This window comes from Physeter macrocephalus, chromosome 7, assembly GCF_002837175.3.
Source record: "Physeter macrocephalus isolate SW-GA chromosome 7, ASM283717v5, whole genome shotgun sequence".
NCBI classification, from domain to species: Eukaryota; Metazoa; Chordata; class Mammalia; order Artiodactyla; family Physeteridae; genus Physeter; species Physeter macrocephalus.
Window position 1 is genome coordinate 113,760,304 of NC_041220.1, and position 18,207 is coordinate 113,778,510.

General features: G+C 40.5%; 1 protein-coding gene across 6 annotated transcripts; it reads right to left on the reverse strand.

The window, feature by feature from the left end:
• Positions 1-239: 239 nt before the first annotated feature.
• On the reverse strand, positions 240-17,849 carry ETNPPL (ethanolamine-phosphate phospho-lyase). Of its 6 annotated transcripts, XM_055086169.1 has the most exons (14): positions 17,607-17,849; positions 16,505-16,725; positions 14,814-14,932; positions 14,386-14,545; positions 13,082-13,156; positions 9,166-9,256; positions 8,120-8,236; positions 6,488-6,570; positions 5,662-5,887; positions 4,606-4,760; positions 3,831-3,920; positions 3,490-3,620; positions 2,205-2,272; positions 240-791 (listed from the first exon to the last, which is right to left on the reverse strand). In XM_055086169.1, exons 3-14 carry the CDS (start codon positions 14,866-14,868, stop codon positions 663-665), a joined length of 1,380 nt encoding a protein of 459 aa, XP_054942144.1. In that variant the 5' UTR covers positions 14,869-14,932; positions 16,505-16,725; positions 17,607-17,849; the 3' UTR covers positions 240-662. The 6 variants fall into 6 exon arrangements, with proteins under 6 accessions (XP_054942144.1, XP_028347964.1, XP_007121644.1 ...); XM_028492163.2 differs by lacking the exon at positions 16,505-16,725 and having other exon boundaries at positions 14,853-14,932; XM_007121582.2 differs by lacking the exon at positions 16,505-16,725.
• Positions 17,850-18,207: the final 358 nt, after the last annotated feature.

An 18,207-nucleotide genomic window follows, 5' to 3' on the forward strand; every position in this document is an offset into this window, starting at 1 on the left:
AGGCCCAGCGGCCGTGGCTCACGGGCCCAGCCGCTCCGGGGCACGTGGGATCCTCCCGGACCGGGGCGCGAACCCGCGTCCGCTGCATCGGCAGGCGGACTCTCAACCACCGCGCCACCGGGGATGCCCTCATTCACTTCTTCACATTTGCTGTATGTGATGTTTTTCCAAATGGCGTTGATTTTACCGCCCCAATGTTCTCCGCAAAGGAACGGTAAACATTTTTCTGGTCAAATTTGTTTTGGTTTACATCATCTTTTATTTTATTATAGTCCATAAATATATACAAATTAAATCATTAAAGAATTCATAGTCTCCAAAGTTCAGGAACCTACTACTGTACTTTGCTCTGTCATGTCAAATATTAAAACATGAGAAGTAAAACTGCCAACTTAATAAATATTCCATTTGAAGCTGAAATTGAGCAGAATAAATGAAGTACTTTCAGAAATCTCAAGTAAGGAATTAACAGGCTAGAGGCTAAATCTTGACAGGGTTTGATTATCACTTGGATTGTTCTTATTACTCATTTACTTTATTTATACCTCTGAATGGAATGCAGATTCTTCCTTTGGTGGGTATAATAGAGCTTTAACAGAAGGGACACTTCCATTCGTTCTGCGTAACTCTGGACATTTATCTTGCTGTAAAATGCTCGTCTCTCATGTCTTGAGCCTCTTACTGAGCAGTGAATGTTTATCTGTGCACAATCCATTTCTTTTTCGGCTGGGATTTTCTTTGGGGTCCGGGCTGCCGTCACTGAGCGGTTCTGAGTGGGCTTCCTCAGGCATCTACAAGACAGACACAGAAACTCCAGCAGGCAGCCCGCCTCTAACCCACCCAGCCTCCAGGCTCCGCAGGGCTGACTCCACAGGCCAACAGGCAACACGGCACGTGGGAGAACACAACACAACACAACACGACACGACACGACACAACACAACACAACACAACACGACACGACACGACACAACACAACACAACACAACACACAACACGACACAGCAATGCCCGTTGTTCCTCCCTAATCCTGATTACTACTATTTTCCACAGACATCTGAAATGTGATGTCAACCTAAAATCTGGGACTGCAAAAGCCAAAATTTCAGAAACACGTGCTAACTTCAAAGTGGGATTTCTGGTGGGGAACTCCTTTTTTTGTAAGCTCCTTTTCTTTCTTTCTTCTTCTTCTTCTTTTTTTTTTTTTTTTAAATATTTACTTATTTATTTATTTGGCTGCGCCGGCATGTGGGATCTTTGTTGCAGCATGCGAACTCTTAGCTGCGGCATGTGGGATCTAGTTCCCTGACCAAGTCCCTGTAAGCTCCTTTTCAATGCTTGCTTGGTCCTGACAGCTGAGATTCTGTCCCAGACTCAATAAGCCACGCTCAGACAGCAGAGGGGCACTGATTTCTAGCATTGGTTTGTGTTTGCACCAAGAGACGGAAGCGTCCTGTTAGCAAATCACTTGCTCTCTTCATTCAAAGGGCCTCATGTTTTTCACTCAGGAAAAGGACTTTGCTGACTACACTGGATGTGCAGGCGGGCTTGAGTGTTCCTTTATGCATCGAAGTCATAAACAAATAACTAATTATGCATCAAAACCTCTCAAGTTTTTGCCTTTCTGTTTCCCGACCCAGGGAGCGCTTTCTCATACCCTGGGCAGCTCAGGGAGAGAATGGGGAAGCCCTCTGCTGGAAGCACATCAAATGCAGAAACTAGGCCACTCCTTGCCAAATGGTTCCCAGGCCCCGCCGCCAGTCGAAGTTTCTACTTTAGTTCACTTGAGGCCCAAACTCTGACATTTTGGTGCCAAACCGCTGATGCTTTTGCTGATTAAAGAGTGGTGTGTGGGACTTTGAGTCAATGTCAGGCATCCCTCAGACAAACAGGAAGGAGCTTAGGACATCTGTTATCTCTCTATATATTTGGAAGGCCCTCTTTGCAAGCCTGAGGGGTTTTTTTTGACTTTTTCTTGTGGGGGGAGTATAGGAATGGTAAGAATCGTTCTTTGGCTTTATTCTTGTCAAGTGGTAAGGCACTTGCCTTAATTGTGCACTCAACATTGCAACAGTAAGCCAACTCCAGCAAAGCTGGGTTTTATTCTAGAGGTCATTGTACAATTTTTTTAAATTTGCACTCCTTTTTCTTAAATTCCCCCAATTTTAAACTTTTGCCCTAAATATTAAGTAACTGACTCTTACCTTGGTTCTGCACGGAGTATCCTCAGAGATCACACTCTCAGTTTTGGCTCCGACGGCTTCTTCTAAACCTATGTCAAGGAAGATACAATGGACAAGACAGAAGAACATAAAAGTCCTTAAAAAAAAACACCCCATGTTGCTAACTATAAGGATACCCTTAAAGAAAACTAGAGAGGTACACGTTTTTAAAAAGTGTCACTGTTAAAATAGCTGCTTTTAAACTCTTATTGTAGCATCTCATCATTACAAGTGGCGCTGAGCCTATGTTAGCTCTGCCTCGTTCACTTTGTTAAAAAATAATTCTTTAGCCGCACCACTAAAAATGCTCAAGCTCTGAGATGAGTTTTAAGTAATAGTGACAGATTTGCCCCAACCTATAGTGTCTTCCACCTGTCCCTTCAAGGCACCAGAGGAGTCAGGACTGTTGGCCAAGTTTGGGTGTCTTTTGGTCCAAAGACAGTGACCGTATTACAAATAACTGGGGGCTGACTCTCAACTTTCCAAATAGTAATGATCTGTTTTGTATGCTGTACTGATTCCTGGTTTAGCCTTATCCCAACCCCAAGAGGCTGAGAGGGAGCAGAGAAGTAGAATCTTAAAAATATAACTAAAAGCTCTAACATTTGACAGTGCTTTATGTTTTTCAATATGGTTTTACATTGTTACCTTACTTGTTAATCTCAATTTATGCTCATAACAGAAAAATAAATTAACCTAATTATTTAATAGAGGTAAACAATAGACAAATTCCTATGACAGGCTATAATTCTGAATGACAAACATAAGTCTTCAAACATTAAATTGTAATAAGTGAAATACAAAGTCAAAAGATAACTATATAACTATATTAACCCATAGCCTATATATATATATATTTTTTTTTAAAGATTTTTTGATATGGACCATTTTTAAAGTCTTTATTGAATTTGTTATGATATTCCGTCTGTTTTATGTTTCGGTTTTTTGGCCCCGAGCCATGTGGGATCTTAGCTCCCTGACCAGGGATCGAACCTGTACCACCTGCATTGGAAGGCGAAGTCTTAACCACTAGACTGCCAGGGAAGTCCCTAGCTTATAATTTTTATTAACGGCATTTCCCATATTTTCATGGTACAAAGCTCAAAGACTCTTACACTGCAGCATCTGTGGTGCATGGTACAATGAAGGCATGCAATTATTTTTACAATCATTTCCACCTTCCTTCACTTTTGCCAGTGCAAGGTGCACTGTCATGTCTGACCAGAGTGTGGGTGAGGGCATCTTATTTAAAGACCTGTGGACAGACCTGTTAGAATCTCATCCAGCTGGTCCACCATAAACTTGGCATTTTCTTCAGTGAAGCACATAGGTGGTTTTATTTTAAGCACATTTCTATGAGGTCCGTCGGCACTGAGAAGCACTCGCTTTTCTTTCATCCTAATGAGTGCAGGAAATACATGTGAGTGCATACAAATGATAAGTAAGATTATTTCAGAATGGTGTGAACAGAGAGCACTTTCATATTCGCATGCAAGAAGCCCACATTTGTAATTGCACGAGTCTTAAACTTTTCTCATTTGGGGAGATGAGAGGAAGTAAAAAAAAGCATTAAGGCCAAGATACCAAATGGGTGAGGGGTGTGTTTACTTGTAGATGATGTGCTGAGCTTCGGCTGTGGCGGGGGTCCTTTCCTGATGGTCCTTCACTAAGTCAATTCCAATAAAAAGGCCAACGCCCCTGAGGGGGGTTAAGAAAGGGAACTTGACACACTTTATTAAGCACTGCATTGTCACAAAAAATTAACACTGTCCTCAAACTTCAGTTTGATTTGAAGCTGAACGTGATTCTCTTGAAAGGGTAGCTGTTATTAGTTCTAATTAATCCAAGATACCAATCTAGTGTCCACAGGACTTCCTAGTTTTTGAATCAAGTTAGTTTTTGTCAACCAGTTTTTCTTTCTTCTCTTAATTGTAAAAAAAAAAAAAAAGAAGGCTTAAAAACAACCTTGTCGTGCTATTTAGCTTCTCAAGACATCAGCTAGGACAAATCTTTAATCTTTACATATATATATGAAAATGTTTTCATATATATATGAAAAATAGTGAGTTTTCTTGGATGTCATTTTAAATATTTTTAATAGATCATTTAGAGTTACCTTAAGTTCCTTCTTTTCATCTTTTGCCTGCTGAAATTATCCTGGCTTAATTTTTTTCAAAAAAGTATAAAAATCAGGAAAGATATATACCCAAAAGTTAACAGTGATGATATCTGGGTTCTGGATGAAAAATGAGTTTTGTTTTTGTTTTTTCAGTGTTTCTAGATCTGGTTTTGTGTTAACTTATTTTAAATTTATAAGATAAAATATAATAAATTTTCATTTGGACAGATGAATAACTGCATGACAACTTTATGATAAATATACCTGATATCTCCTATCAAGGTATGTTTAGCCTTCTGCTTATTCAGTAACTTGGTAAGATAATTCCCTACTCTTGTGGCATTTCCTTGAAGGTCTTCATTTTCAATTACATCCAGGATGGCCAAACCAACAGCAGAAGATACTGGATTTCCTCCATACTGTGGAAAAAAGATAAATGAGAAAATAGAAGAGTTGAATTTGTGGTATTGCTTCATCTATGAGAAATGTGGCTCATACATAAGCAAGTAAAGATATAATTTCAATAAAAATTTCCCTTGTGATATTAGTTTCTTAGATTTAGAATATAACATGATTCTATTCATTTAAGATTGAGAATAAAATTCTAAATTATATATAGCTGCAAAACTGGTATGAAGGATTCTGGGGAATTTATAAGTTCGTCCAAACCAGAAACAGATATTGTGTTGGGAATTAAGGATTTCAGAGTGCGGTTTAGTTAGGAGGATGTGGGTTTCAGTGCTTGAATATCTGCGTGAAAAAAGCTAAGCGATGACATTTTCTCCAAATAATTTATGTTCTTAGATTTGACTCTAACTTTTAGCTGTAACAAGCCCTATTATACATACTGCACAAACTATAATAATCTTTCCAAACTTAAAGCTTATAACTTTTAGGGGTAAAATCAAGGAAATAAAATTTCCCAAAGATAGAAATTTAGTAAGTATCTCCTATGACAGCCCTGTAACATTTATAGTAGTGAATCACCTTGAAGTGTTTTGGGAATTTAAATGTGATACAAAACAAAAAAGATCATATTATCTGTTAATGAAATATCATAACCTCTAGAGTTTAGCAGGGCAGCCATCTGTCATTGGAACAATTAACAGAAACATTTTAGGAAGGGGAAAGATACACAAGAAAAAAATACAAGGAGGGTTGTGTCAGATAGAATGAAATATGGTTAGATCAAAATTTGGCTAGGGTCCTGGCGTGGTTAGCTGGCAACAGTGAGACTTATTCTTTATTACATTGGAAAGAAACATAAGAACGTGCATTATTTTTCCCTCTTAGCATGAAAGTGGGGATGTCAAAATTTACCGTATTGAAATATTCCATCCCAGAGCTGCTGAAGGCTTCTGCAATTTCTTTGGTTGTTACCACGCATGCCACTGGGTGGCCATTGCCCATTGGTTTTCCCATTGTGACGATGTCTGGAACGAAATCTTCACCAAACATTTGGAAGCTCCAGAAATGTGTCCCAACTCGGCCAAAGCCTACTTGAACTTCATCAGCTATAAACACACCTCCTGCTCCGTGTACATATCTGAAAAGCAAAAGGGCAGCCTGATGCCTTCAGGTCACTGAGAGTCCCCAAACCCTCCCATAAGATACAGACTATTGAAAACTTAAAAAATGTCGTTAACCTGAAGTCTATAATCCTTGCTAAAAACATTTCAGCATTCAAATCCCCAATGACATCTATGTGATGTCATGGACTCTGAAACATAATCACACAATTTCCAGATTAGATATATTCTATATTGTTTGGGTTTGTGCTGCTTAAAGTAAGCTCTACTGCAGTATTTTAATAGGGAAGAAAAAGAAGTGAACAAGAAGTAGTGTTCAGCAGGTTTAATCTTCAAATTTTTACTAATTAGTAAAGCTTGGACACCAACTCATCAGAGAAGATGCCAGGTGGTTAGTAGGAGCACAGCTCTGGAGGCCGCCCTGCTGGACCTTGTGTAAACCCTTTATTTGCTGGATCTTGGGGACGTGGAGGAGTTCCAGGAGTCCTGGGTGGCAGGCACTCCCAAGTGGCTATTTACCAGCTAGTCTGGAAGTTGTTCAATATCTTAACAACCAGGATGGCCCTACAGAATTGTCACAGTGCCTTCAGTTTGACCAAGGATGCCCAAGTACATACTCTGCCACTTTCTGGAAGTAGCCTGCTGGAGGAATTATTTGTCCGCCACAACTCTGCATGGATTCAGCAATAAAGGCAGCAATCTACACAAGAGAAGATGGGGTCAAAGTCCATTAGGTCCTCCTCCCGTTACCCCCTAAAAAAAGAGGACTTCTTACGGAGAAGGTGACTTTAAAAATGGTTGGGAATGGACCCATGGCAAGAGACAAACTGGCCATTTGATTAAATAGATGTCCACGCTGGAAATGCAAGAATTCTGAAGCATTCGTTTCTGAAATTTTAGGGTACCAATGAAACCATCACGAGAAAATGGTGGAGAGGGTGCCTTCCATTTCTCCATTTTTAATGTAAATGCAGCGTTTTCATTGGGAACAACTGAGTAAGACTGATGTTTTGATTAGTCTTTAATATGAACCTCTAAAAATTTACCCAGGTTCCAAACACATCGCTGGGGTGCCTGTTTGCTCAGCTTGGTAAATTAGGACTGCCCGAGCCTGGAATTTGCACTAAGGAGATGAGAGGGTGAATGGTGGCCACGAACCTTAGTTATTGCGCTATATTTCTGGTTCTTGCCCTGAACCAGGCTTACAACTTAATAAAATTAGGCAGTTCACAAAGGAACTAAAGAGGATGTGTTCTAGAGACTAAGAAAGGAGAAGTAAAAATAGGTAACACTAAATTAAGAGAAAGCATAGAAATAGTATGAGATAAGAAGTCAAGCAATCAACTATACTTCAATTAAGAAAACAAAAGGGGGGGAACTAAGGTTCTAGTCCAGACTACCTCTTTTAAGATATGAAAAACGAATTGCAAGAAAAGAAGAAATAGTTAAGAAAGGCAAATGACTTTCCAGTCATTAAGATAAAAATACTTGAACTGGAAAACACACAGGCTTCATTTTTATCTCAGTTGAAAAGGTTTTTTTATTGCCATGTTGATGCCATAAGCCAATTGAAAGGCAAAGCATGTGTCAAATCACATGAAAACTCCATGTAAGTAACCCCTGAAGGGGCTGAGAATTACCGTTAAGCTGAAGACAGTAGGGTGAAGACTGAGAAAATGGAAACTCTTTTCTTCCTACTTGGGAGGATTCTGGTTTGTTTTAGAAGTGCAGACTCAAATTGGAAGAACATTTTCCTGCGTTGTCTTAACGCAGGCTCTTTGGCTTCAGGAAAGTTGAACCAGTTCTAGGGAAGAGCCAAGGCTCCCCGGGTCCAGGAGTCTGCAGTGGCCCCAAGGCCCCAGGGCCACCCTGCCTCTTCCCTCCCTTCACCTTATATTAGCCCCTCGTGCTACTCTCAGTTGGAATGTTCTGTCCGTGAGCTATCACCTTTCTTAATTTTCTCCTCCTATCACTTTGGACCAGAGTCTGCATCCCAGTGGGAAGGTCAGAATTAGACCACCAGTTCTGAAACAGGTATAGTAACTACATTTCCAGGATAAATAAAAATAGTCTTAGAGGCATGACTATAATAATGTACTTTTTGAAATATGAACTCAGTAAAAAGGTAACTAGAGAAGAACAGAAAGGGCTTTGAGATCTAATCCTTTCCCACCTCTCCAATGTATCACAATGATTTCAATCTATTTTATAAAAGATATTAAAGTGTTTCCAAAGCTATAAATACAAACCTTCCTTCCACTGTTATGAGCTTCGTCAATAATTTTCTTCACTTCATCGGCATAAGCACTGGCCGGGTCTGTATGGTCTTCTCTGTATTTTCCTCTGTAAATATCCGGAGCTGGTGCCTGAAAACATCAAAAGGTAACAGTTTCTCATGATTTGTCTCCTGGACAAATGAGCTTTTAAGAAAGGGCCTTTCCCTCAAGGAGCATAATATTGTAGAAAGGTGACTCGTGGACTTAAGTGACTCTAGGTTCTTTTGCTCTTTTTCCTTAACGTTTCTGAATTCTGTGCGACTTGAAGTCTTTGCATTGTGAACACGAGCTTGGATTTGCTCCTAGGCCCTTAGAAGTCAAGATCGCGTCCCCAGTCACATAAGGGCAAATTCAAACAACAAGTGTGATTATGTTATTTGAAAATGCCAATGAATGGAAACTGTATTAACAATTCTATATGGAAAATAAACCAACACCTACCAACTATATAGCGAACTGTAATCATTCAGAAAACTAGAGTGCCTTAGCGCTAATTTCAGATCTTAAAATTTTGAAAGAATGTATTCATGATTCTCTTAAAAAAGTCTACTGATCCTTAACTAAGCCAAATGAGTTTCACTGTTTCAACAGCTTGGTTTCTTTATTTTCTTTATTAAATGATATTTATTTTACTTAATAAATTTACATAATAATTTAGCATAGAGTAATTTTAAGACAGTCATATACACTTGATGCAACTCCGAGTTTCAAATAGGCTTCAGCGATAGAAAAAGTAATTTAAACATCAAGGGGCAAGAAAAATAAAATGAGAGCTGTGAATAAGAGCTATCGCTACCACTATTCTAATTTGTATGGTACTCATCAATGGATTTTACACCACATCTTGTCATTAACTAGCTCTTTGACTTTAGCAAACAGATCTTTGCTAAAGATCTGTAACTGCTCTAGATCTTAGTTTCCTTTCTCATGGTTTCATTTCAATGCAAGGATTGGACTGGGTTATCACTGGGCACTCTTCCAGTAGTAACATTCTGATTCTTGGATTCCAAAATACTTACCACATGCACAAATTCTTTCTTGACATCTTTGCCCTTTTGAAATTTATATGGACTGATCTCAATTAAAGATGATAGGTGACCATGGTAAGCACTGAAAAGAAAAAGGACAGTAACCAAAATCACTCAAAGAAGGATGCTTTTCTAGTATATGAAAAATAGTACTGCACGTCATCCAGGGAGAATCTCAACATTGGTGCCAGATTTAACTATATGGAATCTAATTTTTCATGGTAGGACTGGCCATTAATTTGTCCCACTCTCCTGATTCAGGTAATAAAACACATAGAAAGCCAAGTATGTATCCTCATAGACAGTTACTTTTTAGCAGGAAAAAACAATTTCTTTGGATTGTATTAGCTCTGCTAAATTAGATTATCTAAATGTAAAACATTAATTTCTATAGCTTCATGAGAACTTTCAGATGTATGTATTTTTTAAATGTATTTGATAGCTACATTCTAGTAAATTTTAAAAACAACTTTATATCACAGAATGGGCTGCGTTTCTGTCTGGGATGGTTTCAAAGGGATATCCAATTGCTCAAATGAAAGTTGGTAAGGAACAGGAGGTCTTTTAAAAAGAACTAAGATTAAGAGGTAATCCAGTGGCTACGAAATTCCTTTCTTTCACTTAAAATACAGATGGCTATGATATTCCCTTTTATGTTTCTTGCCCAGAGATATATAATTGGGAGGCCTGGAAAAGAAATTATAAAAGGCCCATGAATAGATAAAGCAAAGAGGGAGGACTTCCCCTACCGTAGATTAAAACATGCTACAAAGCCATAGTAATGAAATTAGTATGGTATTGGAATAAGAACAAAGTCATGACTGGGACAGAAGTGAGCTCAGAGACACAGCCATACATAAATGGTAACACAGTGGCCTCTTGGTGGAGTCAATTCGAGGAGCAGTTATAGAGGTAGTAGAAGAAAATAAAGAAGAGCATCTTTGTGATCTGAAGGGTGGGGATGGGTGTGTGTGTGTAGGGGGGAGAGATATTAACAAAACTTAGAAAACCAAACCATAGAATGAAAATGTCAACTATTCGATTTAATCAAATTTTTGGAGGTTGGACGATACCATGGACAAAGTTAAAAGACAGATGATAGATTGGGAAAAAACATTTGAAATGTCTCATACTAAAAGAGATTAATGTTCAAAATGTTGGTTCTTAAGTCTATCTGCATATCAGCATCACTTGGGAAACTTTAAAATCTATACCGTTTACTGGAATCCACCTCTAGAGATTCTCTCTCTCGCTCTCTTTTTTAATTTTTTAATTTTTTTGGCTGAGCCGTGCTGCATGCAGCATCTTAGTTCCCCGACCAGGAATCAAACCAGCAACCCCTGTGTTGAGAACTCAGAGTCTTAACCACTGGACTGCCAGAGAAGTCCCTAGAGATTCACTTTAATTGGTCTGGAGTGGGACCTGGGCACTGGCCTTAAAAAAAGAAAATTTCCCCAGGTAATTCTAAAACACAGTCAAGGCTGAGATCCTCTCATCTAAACTATGTATGCAACCACAAAAGCAAGGATGGAAATCTCAACAGAAAAATGGGCAAAGAATATAAACAGGTAATTCTCAGAAATGAAGTCACAAATGCATAATAAGCATATGAAGAGATACTCAAACTCATAATTAGAAATTGCAAATAAAAACAACAGTGATAAGGACTTCCCTGGTGGCACAGTGGTTGAGAGTCTGCCTGCCGGTGCGGGGAACACGGGTTCAATCCCTGGTCTGGGAGGATCCCACATGCCGCAGAGCAACTAGGCCCGTGCGCCACAACTACTGAGCCTGCGCTCCAGAGCCCAAGCCACAACTACTGAAGCCCGCGTGCCTAGAGCCCATGCTCCGCAACAAAGAGAAGCCACCGCAACGAGAAGCCCTCGCACTGCAGTGGGGAGTGGTCCCCGCTTGCTGCAACTGGAGAGGGCCCGGGCGCAGCACCGAGGACCCAGCGCAGCCAAGAATAAATAAACAAACAAACAAACAAATAAATAAGTAAATTTATGAAAAGGTTAAAAAAAATCCTGAAAATTAAAAAAAAAAACAACCAACAACCTTGTTATCATTTTATACCTATTAGACGGCAAAAATTAAGAAAAAAAAAAGAAGGTAGGATATTCTTAGTTTTTGGTGAGGATACGTGAAAATTGGATATTTCATGCACTGGGTAGAGCGTGCAACCACTTTGGAGACTGATCTGGCAGGATTTGGTCAAATCAACAATGTTTACCGTACCCTGTACCCCTATGGCCTAGCAATCTTGTTTCTGGGTGCTTTATCCCCAAGAAATTCTCAGAAAGGTCCATAAAGGCACATGTACAAGGGCATTCATTGCAGTGTTGCTTGTGGTAGCTGGGAGTAAAGGGCAGTCACAGTATCTATTCTGTGGGAGGCAGGCAGAATCATGCCTCCCCTCCCTAAAGATGCCCATGTCCTAAGCCTCAGAACCTAAGAATGTTACTTGGTAAAGGGGACCTTGCAGACGTGATTAAATTAAGGATCATGGAAATGGAGCGATAATCCTGGAGGCTCAAATGTTATCACAAGAACTTTATAAGTGAAAGAAGGCAGCAGGAAGATGGTGGTCAGAGACAGACGAGGTGATGTGAGGATGGAAGCAGAGGCTGGAGTGATGTCATGTCTGGCTCTGAAGATGAAGGAGGGGACCACAAGCCAAGGAAGGCAGGCAGCCTCTAGAAGGTGGAGGCAAGGAAACAGATTCTTCCCTGGTGTCTTCAGAAGGAGTGCAGCCCTGTTGAACGTTGATTTTAGCCCAGTGAGACCCATTTTGGACAATCTGACCTCTAGAACTAGAAGAGAATAAATTTATGTTGCTTAAGCCACTATGTTTATGATAATGTGCTATAGCAACAAGAGAAAATGAATACACCAACCAACGCATAAAACAAGAGAAGCCTATAAAGGGTAAGAAATGAGGTGCATGTTCACTTCACCCCTTTGTGTCTGAGATTAGTGGGGTGGAAAGGTAGAAAAAATTTTTAAATCTCACTGAAGATGGAAGTTATCAAATTTCTTGTTTAAAATATAATGAATTCATTTTTGAGAAGTAAAACTAAATAGTGACTATTAAAAATCACAAATTAATGATAAAGAACTTTTTTTTTTTTTGCGGTACGCGGGCCTCTCACTGTTGTGGCCTCTCCCGTTGCAGAGCACAGGCTCCGGACGCGCAGGCTCAGCGGCCATGGCTCACGGGCCCAGCCGCTCCGCGGCACGTGGGATCCTCCCGGACCGGGACACGAACCCGTGTCCCCTGCATCGGCAGGCGGACTCTCAACCACTGAGCCATCAGGGCAGCCCGAGAAAGAACTATTTTTACTTGGCTATTTGTTGTCTTTAAAATTTGCTCTAGGGAATTCCCTGGCAGTCCAGTGGTTAGGACTCCACACTCTCACTGCCAAGGCCCCGGGTTCAATCCCTGGTCGAGGAACTAAGATCCCACCAGCCGCATGGTGTGGCCGAAAAAAAGGAAAAAATATATGCTCTAAATTGTTATCTTTTTAATTAATTACATGAATAATCACAACTGTGACATGAATGCTTGGATTTTTAAGAAATTATATTTTTATTCTGAAAAAGATGGAGTTACACACACATTGCAGTGGCTCAATTAACAGTTAAATGCGTGAAAAGTAAACCCTGATTCATGCAAAGCCCATGAGACCATGACCACAGCACCCAAAAGAGCCTCCAAGTACTTGGAAGGAATTAAGTGTCCTCAGGCCTGAGCTGGCCTTGAAACCTATACATAACGACAAAAAAAATCGTTGTGCCATGCATCCAGCCTCCTCCATACACGCTTATGGTATTAGTATGGAGAGGATCAATATAATTTTGTCTCTGAAGGCGTTTCCTGCTTAGAAGTCTTGTGTTCAAGACTTACTGGTCAAGAGTGATCACATCTTGGTGGCCTCTGAACTGCCGAGCCAGGCGTAAGGCTAAGTCATTGGCTTCAGATCTATTAAGAGAGCAGAGGGAGAAGGGACAGTGTGACACAAGCCCTTTTAAAAATCTTTCAAACCATTATTTACGAAGTTGAGGATTCCAAAGCCTGTTTAACTTCCAGATTGTTCTTTGTACTACTCCAGGTTCTGTCACCTCCAGTCTTTGGTGACACTGCCCTCTCTCTAAGGCTAACCACTCTTTGACAGTATAGGATTCTTCAGAGGTGAAAGCCAAATATTATATTTAATTTATTGAAGGCAAGAATGCCTTAGAACAACAAATTAGATCCAAAAATGTCCTAATTCTTTACAGAGAAAAAAGAAAAATCTTCTGGTTATAAACCACTCTTCTGGTTATTTGATTTTAAGGTATCTCATTGAAAAGAGAAAATGAATCACAGAATCATAATAGAACATTCACAGGATTTCTAATAGTTTTAATTCATAGGTACATATATATCATTTTAAATTTATGCTGTATAGACAGATTTCCTCCCAATATAACATTGTACAGGTGAGTTTTTCTCCTGTCATTAAACATGTATTTTCAAAAACATACTTTTTAATGTCTGTATAATATTCCATAGAATATTCCATAGAATGGACATATCTATTCACTTGAATGGACTCATTCCTCCTTTGTGTTTGTGTTGGGGAAATGCTTATTGCCTAAGGAAAAAAAATCAATCAAAAATCTTATAAAACTTATATAACTTGTTTAGTAGAGTTCTTTCTTTGCCAAAATGCCTTATTCATGCTTTGAAAGGACTATCTAGGTTCATCTAGATTCTTTAGCTACTTACTCTATTGACCAAAGAAGTGGGTGCCATTTGACTAGTTAGGTTTTCTCACATGAACACCAGACTTGAATATTTTTGCCAATATTTTGTTACAACCCAAGTATCTATCCTTTAGGGATACTTAAGGGTATGCTTTCCCCATCTTTCACCAAGGAAGCTGTGGTAATAAAAAGCTGAGTGGCATGCACTTGTTAATCATGGGACTGTTGTTATAGGCTGTGTCAGGAGTCCTGGAACATGCTGTCAGGTATCTTATCTACAAAGGGCTGGTGGGCCAAAGCAAAAGAACCAGAACGGTCAGGTCCCCCATGTGGGGTCATTAGTCAACGGCAAGAACCTCAGGAAACCTTTTTAGATATTTATACTCCACCAGCAATCAAACAGAAAAGAGAGGAAACAGAGATGGTTGGGAATGGGGATGGGTGGAAAACCTCAGAACATACCCTGAATTTGTAAAATAGCAAACAGAGAGTCTGTCCGGCAGGGTTGCTGACAGGCGCTTGGCATACTCAACAATGTTGTCGTGGAGGAATCGAGAATTTGTATTTAGTAGTTCCATCTGTTTCTGGGCAGCTTTGACCACTTCTGGGTGGCAGTGTCCCACTAAAATTTAGAAGACAAAAGCCCCCAAAATGAGTTGCAAATCTAAATGCCTGGGAAGTGAGGGGCATTCTGAAGCAAGCAAAAAAAAAAAAGGTTGATCCTGTTCCTGTCCCACATTTTGTTCTAGCTTTTCCCCGCCTAGGACTACTGGCCCTGTTCAGCCGAGGAACTGCAGCCACTGCAATTCCTGGGACAAAATAGCAACGGTGCCAAGTCTGCCTTACTCCAGAAACGTATCCTTCAAGGCACGACGAAGACAGCACATTACCATGGGCAACGTTGTTGATGCAATCCAAGTACTGTTCACCTTTCTCGTCAAACATGTACTGCCCCTGGGCTCGCACTATTTTGATGGGATCCGCAGCAAAGAAAACTTTGCAGGAGGGCCTAGAAATAATGAAAGGAAACACTTTGGTCTGGTAGGACTGCTCAGTGTTTTTCCTTCTCAATGAAGGTCACGATCAGTGGAAAATTACAATTATGTAAAAGAAAGGGAAAACACAACCTGGGTGATATACTTTTTTTTTCATTTCGTTTTAGCCTGGAAACTTTTACCTTAATCCCCCATCCGTGACGCTGCTCACGTTTCTTATGCTTGTTATATTAAATGTGCCATGATCTGACAACTCTATTTAGAGGCACAAGGATCAACTCTGACAGCTCTAATTACACAAACCAATAACTAATTTTCCTTTGAGAAATTTTGTTCAACCAGGAAAAAAAACAAACTTTTTTTTTTTGAGCCTTCCTATCTGTCAGGAACTGACAGCTATTACAAATATTATCTCATTTAATCCTCCCAACAATAATGAGTTATTATCATTCTCATTTTTATAGTTGAGGAAACAGACACCGAAAAATTAAGAAGCTTGGTTCAAGATTACACAGCCAGTGAGAAAACCAGAATTTGAAAGTAGACCGTCTTGATCGTAACTAGATTTATCATGGTGAACATTTTGAAATGTACAGAAATATTGAATCACTATGTTGTGTAATAGTTACTAACATAGAGTTGTAGGTCAATTATACTTCAAAAATAAACTCATAGAAAAACTCATACTAGGGATAAAATTTATATGTACAACATGATAAAGATAATTAACACTGCTGTATGTTATACATGAAAGTTGTTAAGAAAGCAAATCCTAAGAGTTCTCATCACAAGGTAAAATTTTTTTTTCTATTTCTTTAATTTTGTATCAATATGAGATGGATATTCACTACACTTATTGGGATAATGATTTCATGATGATTTCAAATCATTATGCTGTGCAACTCAAACTTATACAGTGCTGTACGTCAATTATATATCAATAAAATTGGAAGAAAAACAAAAAAAGGTAGACTGTCTTATGCCATAGCCCAAAACAGGGCTTGCTTGCTAATCTAATCTCTCCCTCTAATCTAATTTGTAGAGAAATGAATAGCACTAAAAGCTAAATACAAATAACTTAGTGTTAAATACTATGCAGGAGATTTTACAGATCATTTTCATGTTTTTTGATGGGTATTTGTCCTGCATCAAATGGATTTCCCTTTCTTAAATAATAAAATCCAATTATTATTCTAACCCTTTAACCCAGTCTTTTCAGCATAATAAAAAGTCATCCATATTTTTGGTTATTTGGATGGCTGGCTGGAGTACAGATTTTAGCAACATAGAAACATCACAGAGATTTCTGAACTTCGTTCTATGGACATTTAGAAACTAAAACAAAATATTATTTTTATTTTAGTGATTTTGCATGCACAAAAAATACCACATGCATTGGAGGTAGTTTAGAGGGTAATTAGATACATATTAAATGGATATGCAACTGTTTAGAAAGTATTGTGATTATTGTGAATAGGTAATTAAATTTTAAAATTACCTAAGATTAAGCATCATTAGCTAAAATGAAACTAATATTTAATGAGAATTTCTTCTTGGTTCAAATTCAGCTGTTAGTTTATACCTACAAGTTAAAATCCAGAAAAACCCTTCGTTATGAACGTGGGCTGAAAACTTCGGACTTCACCTTGCCTCCTTGTTAATGTACTTCCCACCTTCTCACTCAGACTTCAGGTGAAATTCTTTCTCGCTCATTCCATGGCTACCATTCCTCCTTTCACAGAATTTGTTCTGCTCACGTCAGAAATCATTAGGTTTTCATTGGAATCTAACTATATAGGATTGAAAACTAACAGAAAGGAGTGCTGATTAGAAAAAGGGAAGGAGGTGATCCGGTAATGAGGTATCTGACCATTTTGACCCTATTGCGGGGGTTGAGAGAGATTTAACTAGTCTCCTAAACCACCTAGAAACCTCCTGGGTTGAGATCAGATCAAAGCTCAAATCAGATCACAAGGTAACTTGACACTACTAGGACCAGAGCCCAGGTCTGACCTAAGGTTCGGTCCTGTACGCTCACCAAGTCGTCTATAACACGAGTAAAACAAAAGTAGACCGGAGAAAACATTGCATCTTTAAATTGTAATGAGGGCGCAGCTGGGGAGACCAAGGTGAGTAAGTGGCATCTTACTCTTAAGAAAGTGGTTTCAAAATTTTTTTACTGGCTGGATTAACCTTTTACTTCTTAACCAAGAGTGCAAGAAGAAAAAGTTCACTTTAAACAAAAGTTGTCGTAATGAGTTTTCATAGCCATCGTCAAAAATATTTCGGAGTTCAGTTTTCTAAAACTTTCGAGGTGGTGGGAGCGGCGGAGAGCTAGCCGTCTCCCTCCCAGAGCCCATCCCTGGAATGGTGTTCTACTTCAATGGCTCTCAACCTTCACGGTCAATTCCCCCAGCCGGCCGGCCGGCAGCCCTCACCCCCTCGGCGGGCTGCAGAGCGCGGGGACCGCTCTGGAGCCGGCTGGTCGGCAGCCCCCTTGGGCGGAGGCGAGGCGGGGCGCTCCGGGCGGGCGGCGGCGCGCGTGCGCAGGGGCGGCGGGCGGGTGGCGGTCCCGCACCCCGCCGGCAGCAGCCCGCTCGCCCGCTCCCTGCCCCGCTGCGGCTCTCCGCCCCCCGCGCCGGTGATTCCCCCTCTCTGCGCCTTTCCTCGGGGCTGGGGAGCGCTCACGCGATGTGCTTCCTCCTCAGCGCCAGGGTGTCTTGCTTGCTGTATAGCTCGCACATGGTGGCGGGGTGCCGGGCGCTCCCAGGGGTCTCCCCTCTCCGGTCCGTTCGCCTCCCTCGCGAGCCCGCGGGACTGTCTCAGGGGTGGCCTTTTTCTCCCGTTTTCCCCCGTTGGGTCCCCTTGCCCCGGGCGTCGGAGGTCAAAGGCGGCACCAGCTAGCCAGGGTCATCTCCCTTTTAAGTCTTGCCCAGCCTTTGCCCTTCGCCAAGCCCCACCCTCACCCTCCTCCTCCGCCTGGTGCCTGCCTGGCAAGTGGCTGGACTAGCCACCGAGTCGCCACCCACCCCAGCCCCCCGCCCCCGAGCTAACTGGCTCCTGTTCCTGCCCTGCTGCCCACGTCGCCTCCTCACCCCTGTTACTTCTACTAACTCGCCTTTTATTTCCTTAAATTTGCCTTGCCATGGCCTTTCTTCCTCCTCTGCCTGTGAATTCCCTCCTTCCCACTTTCTCTCTCCCTTTCTTTCTCTTTCTTTTTTCTTTCTTCCTTCCTTCCTTCCTTTCTTTCTTTCTTTCTTTCTTTTTCTTTTTTGTAATTGTGGTTACC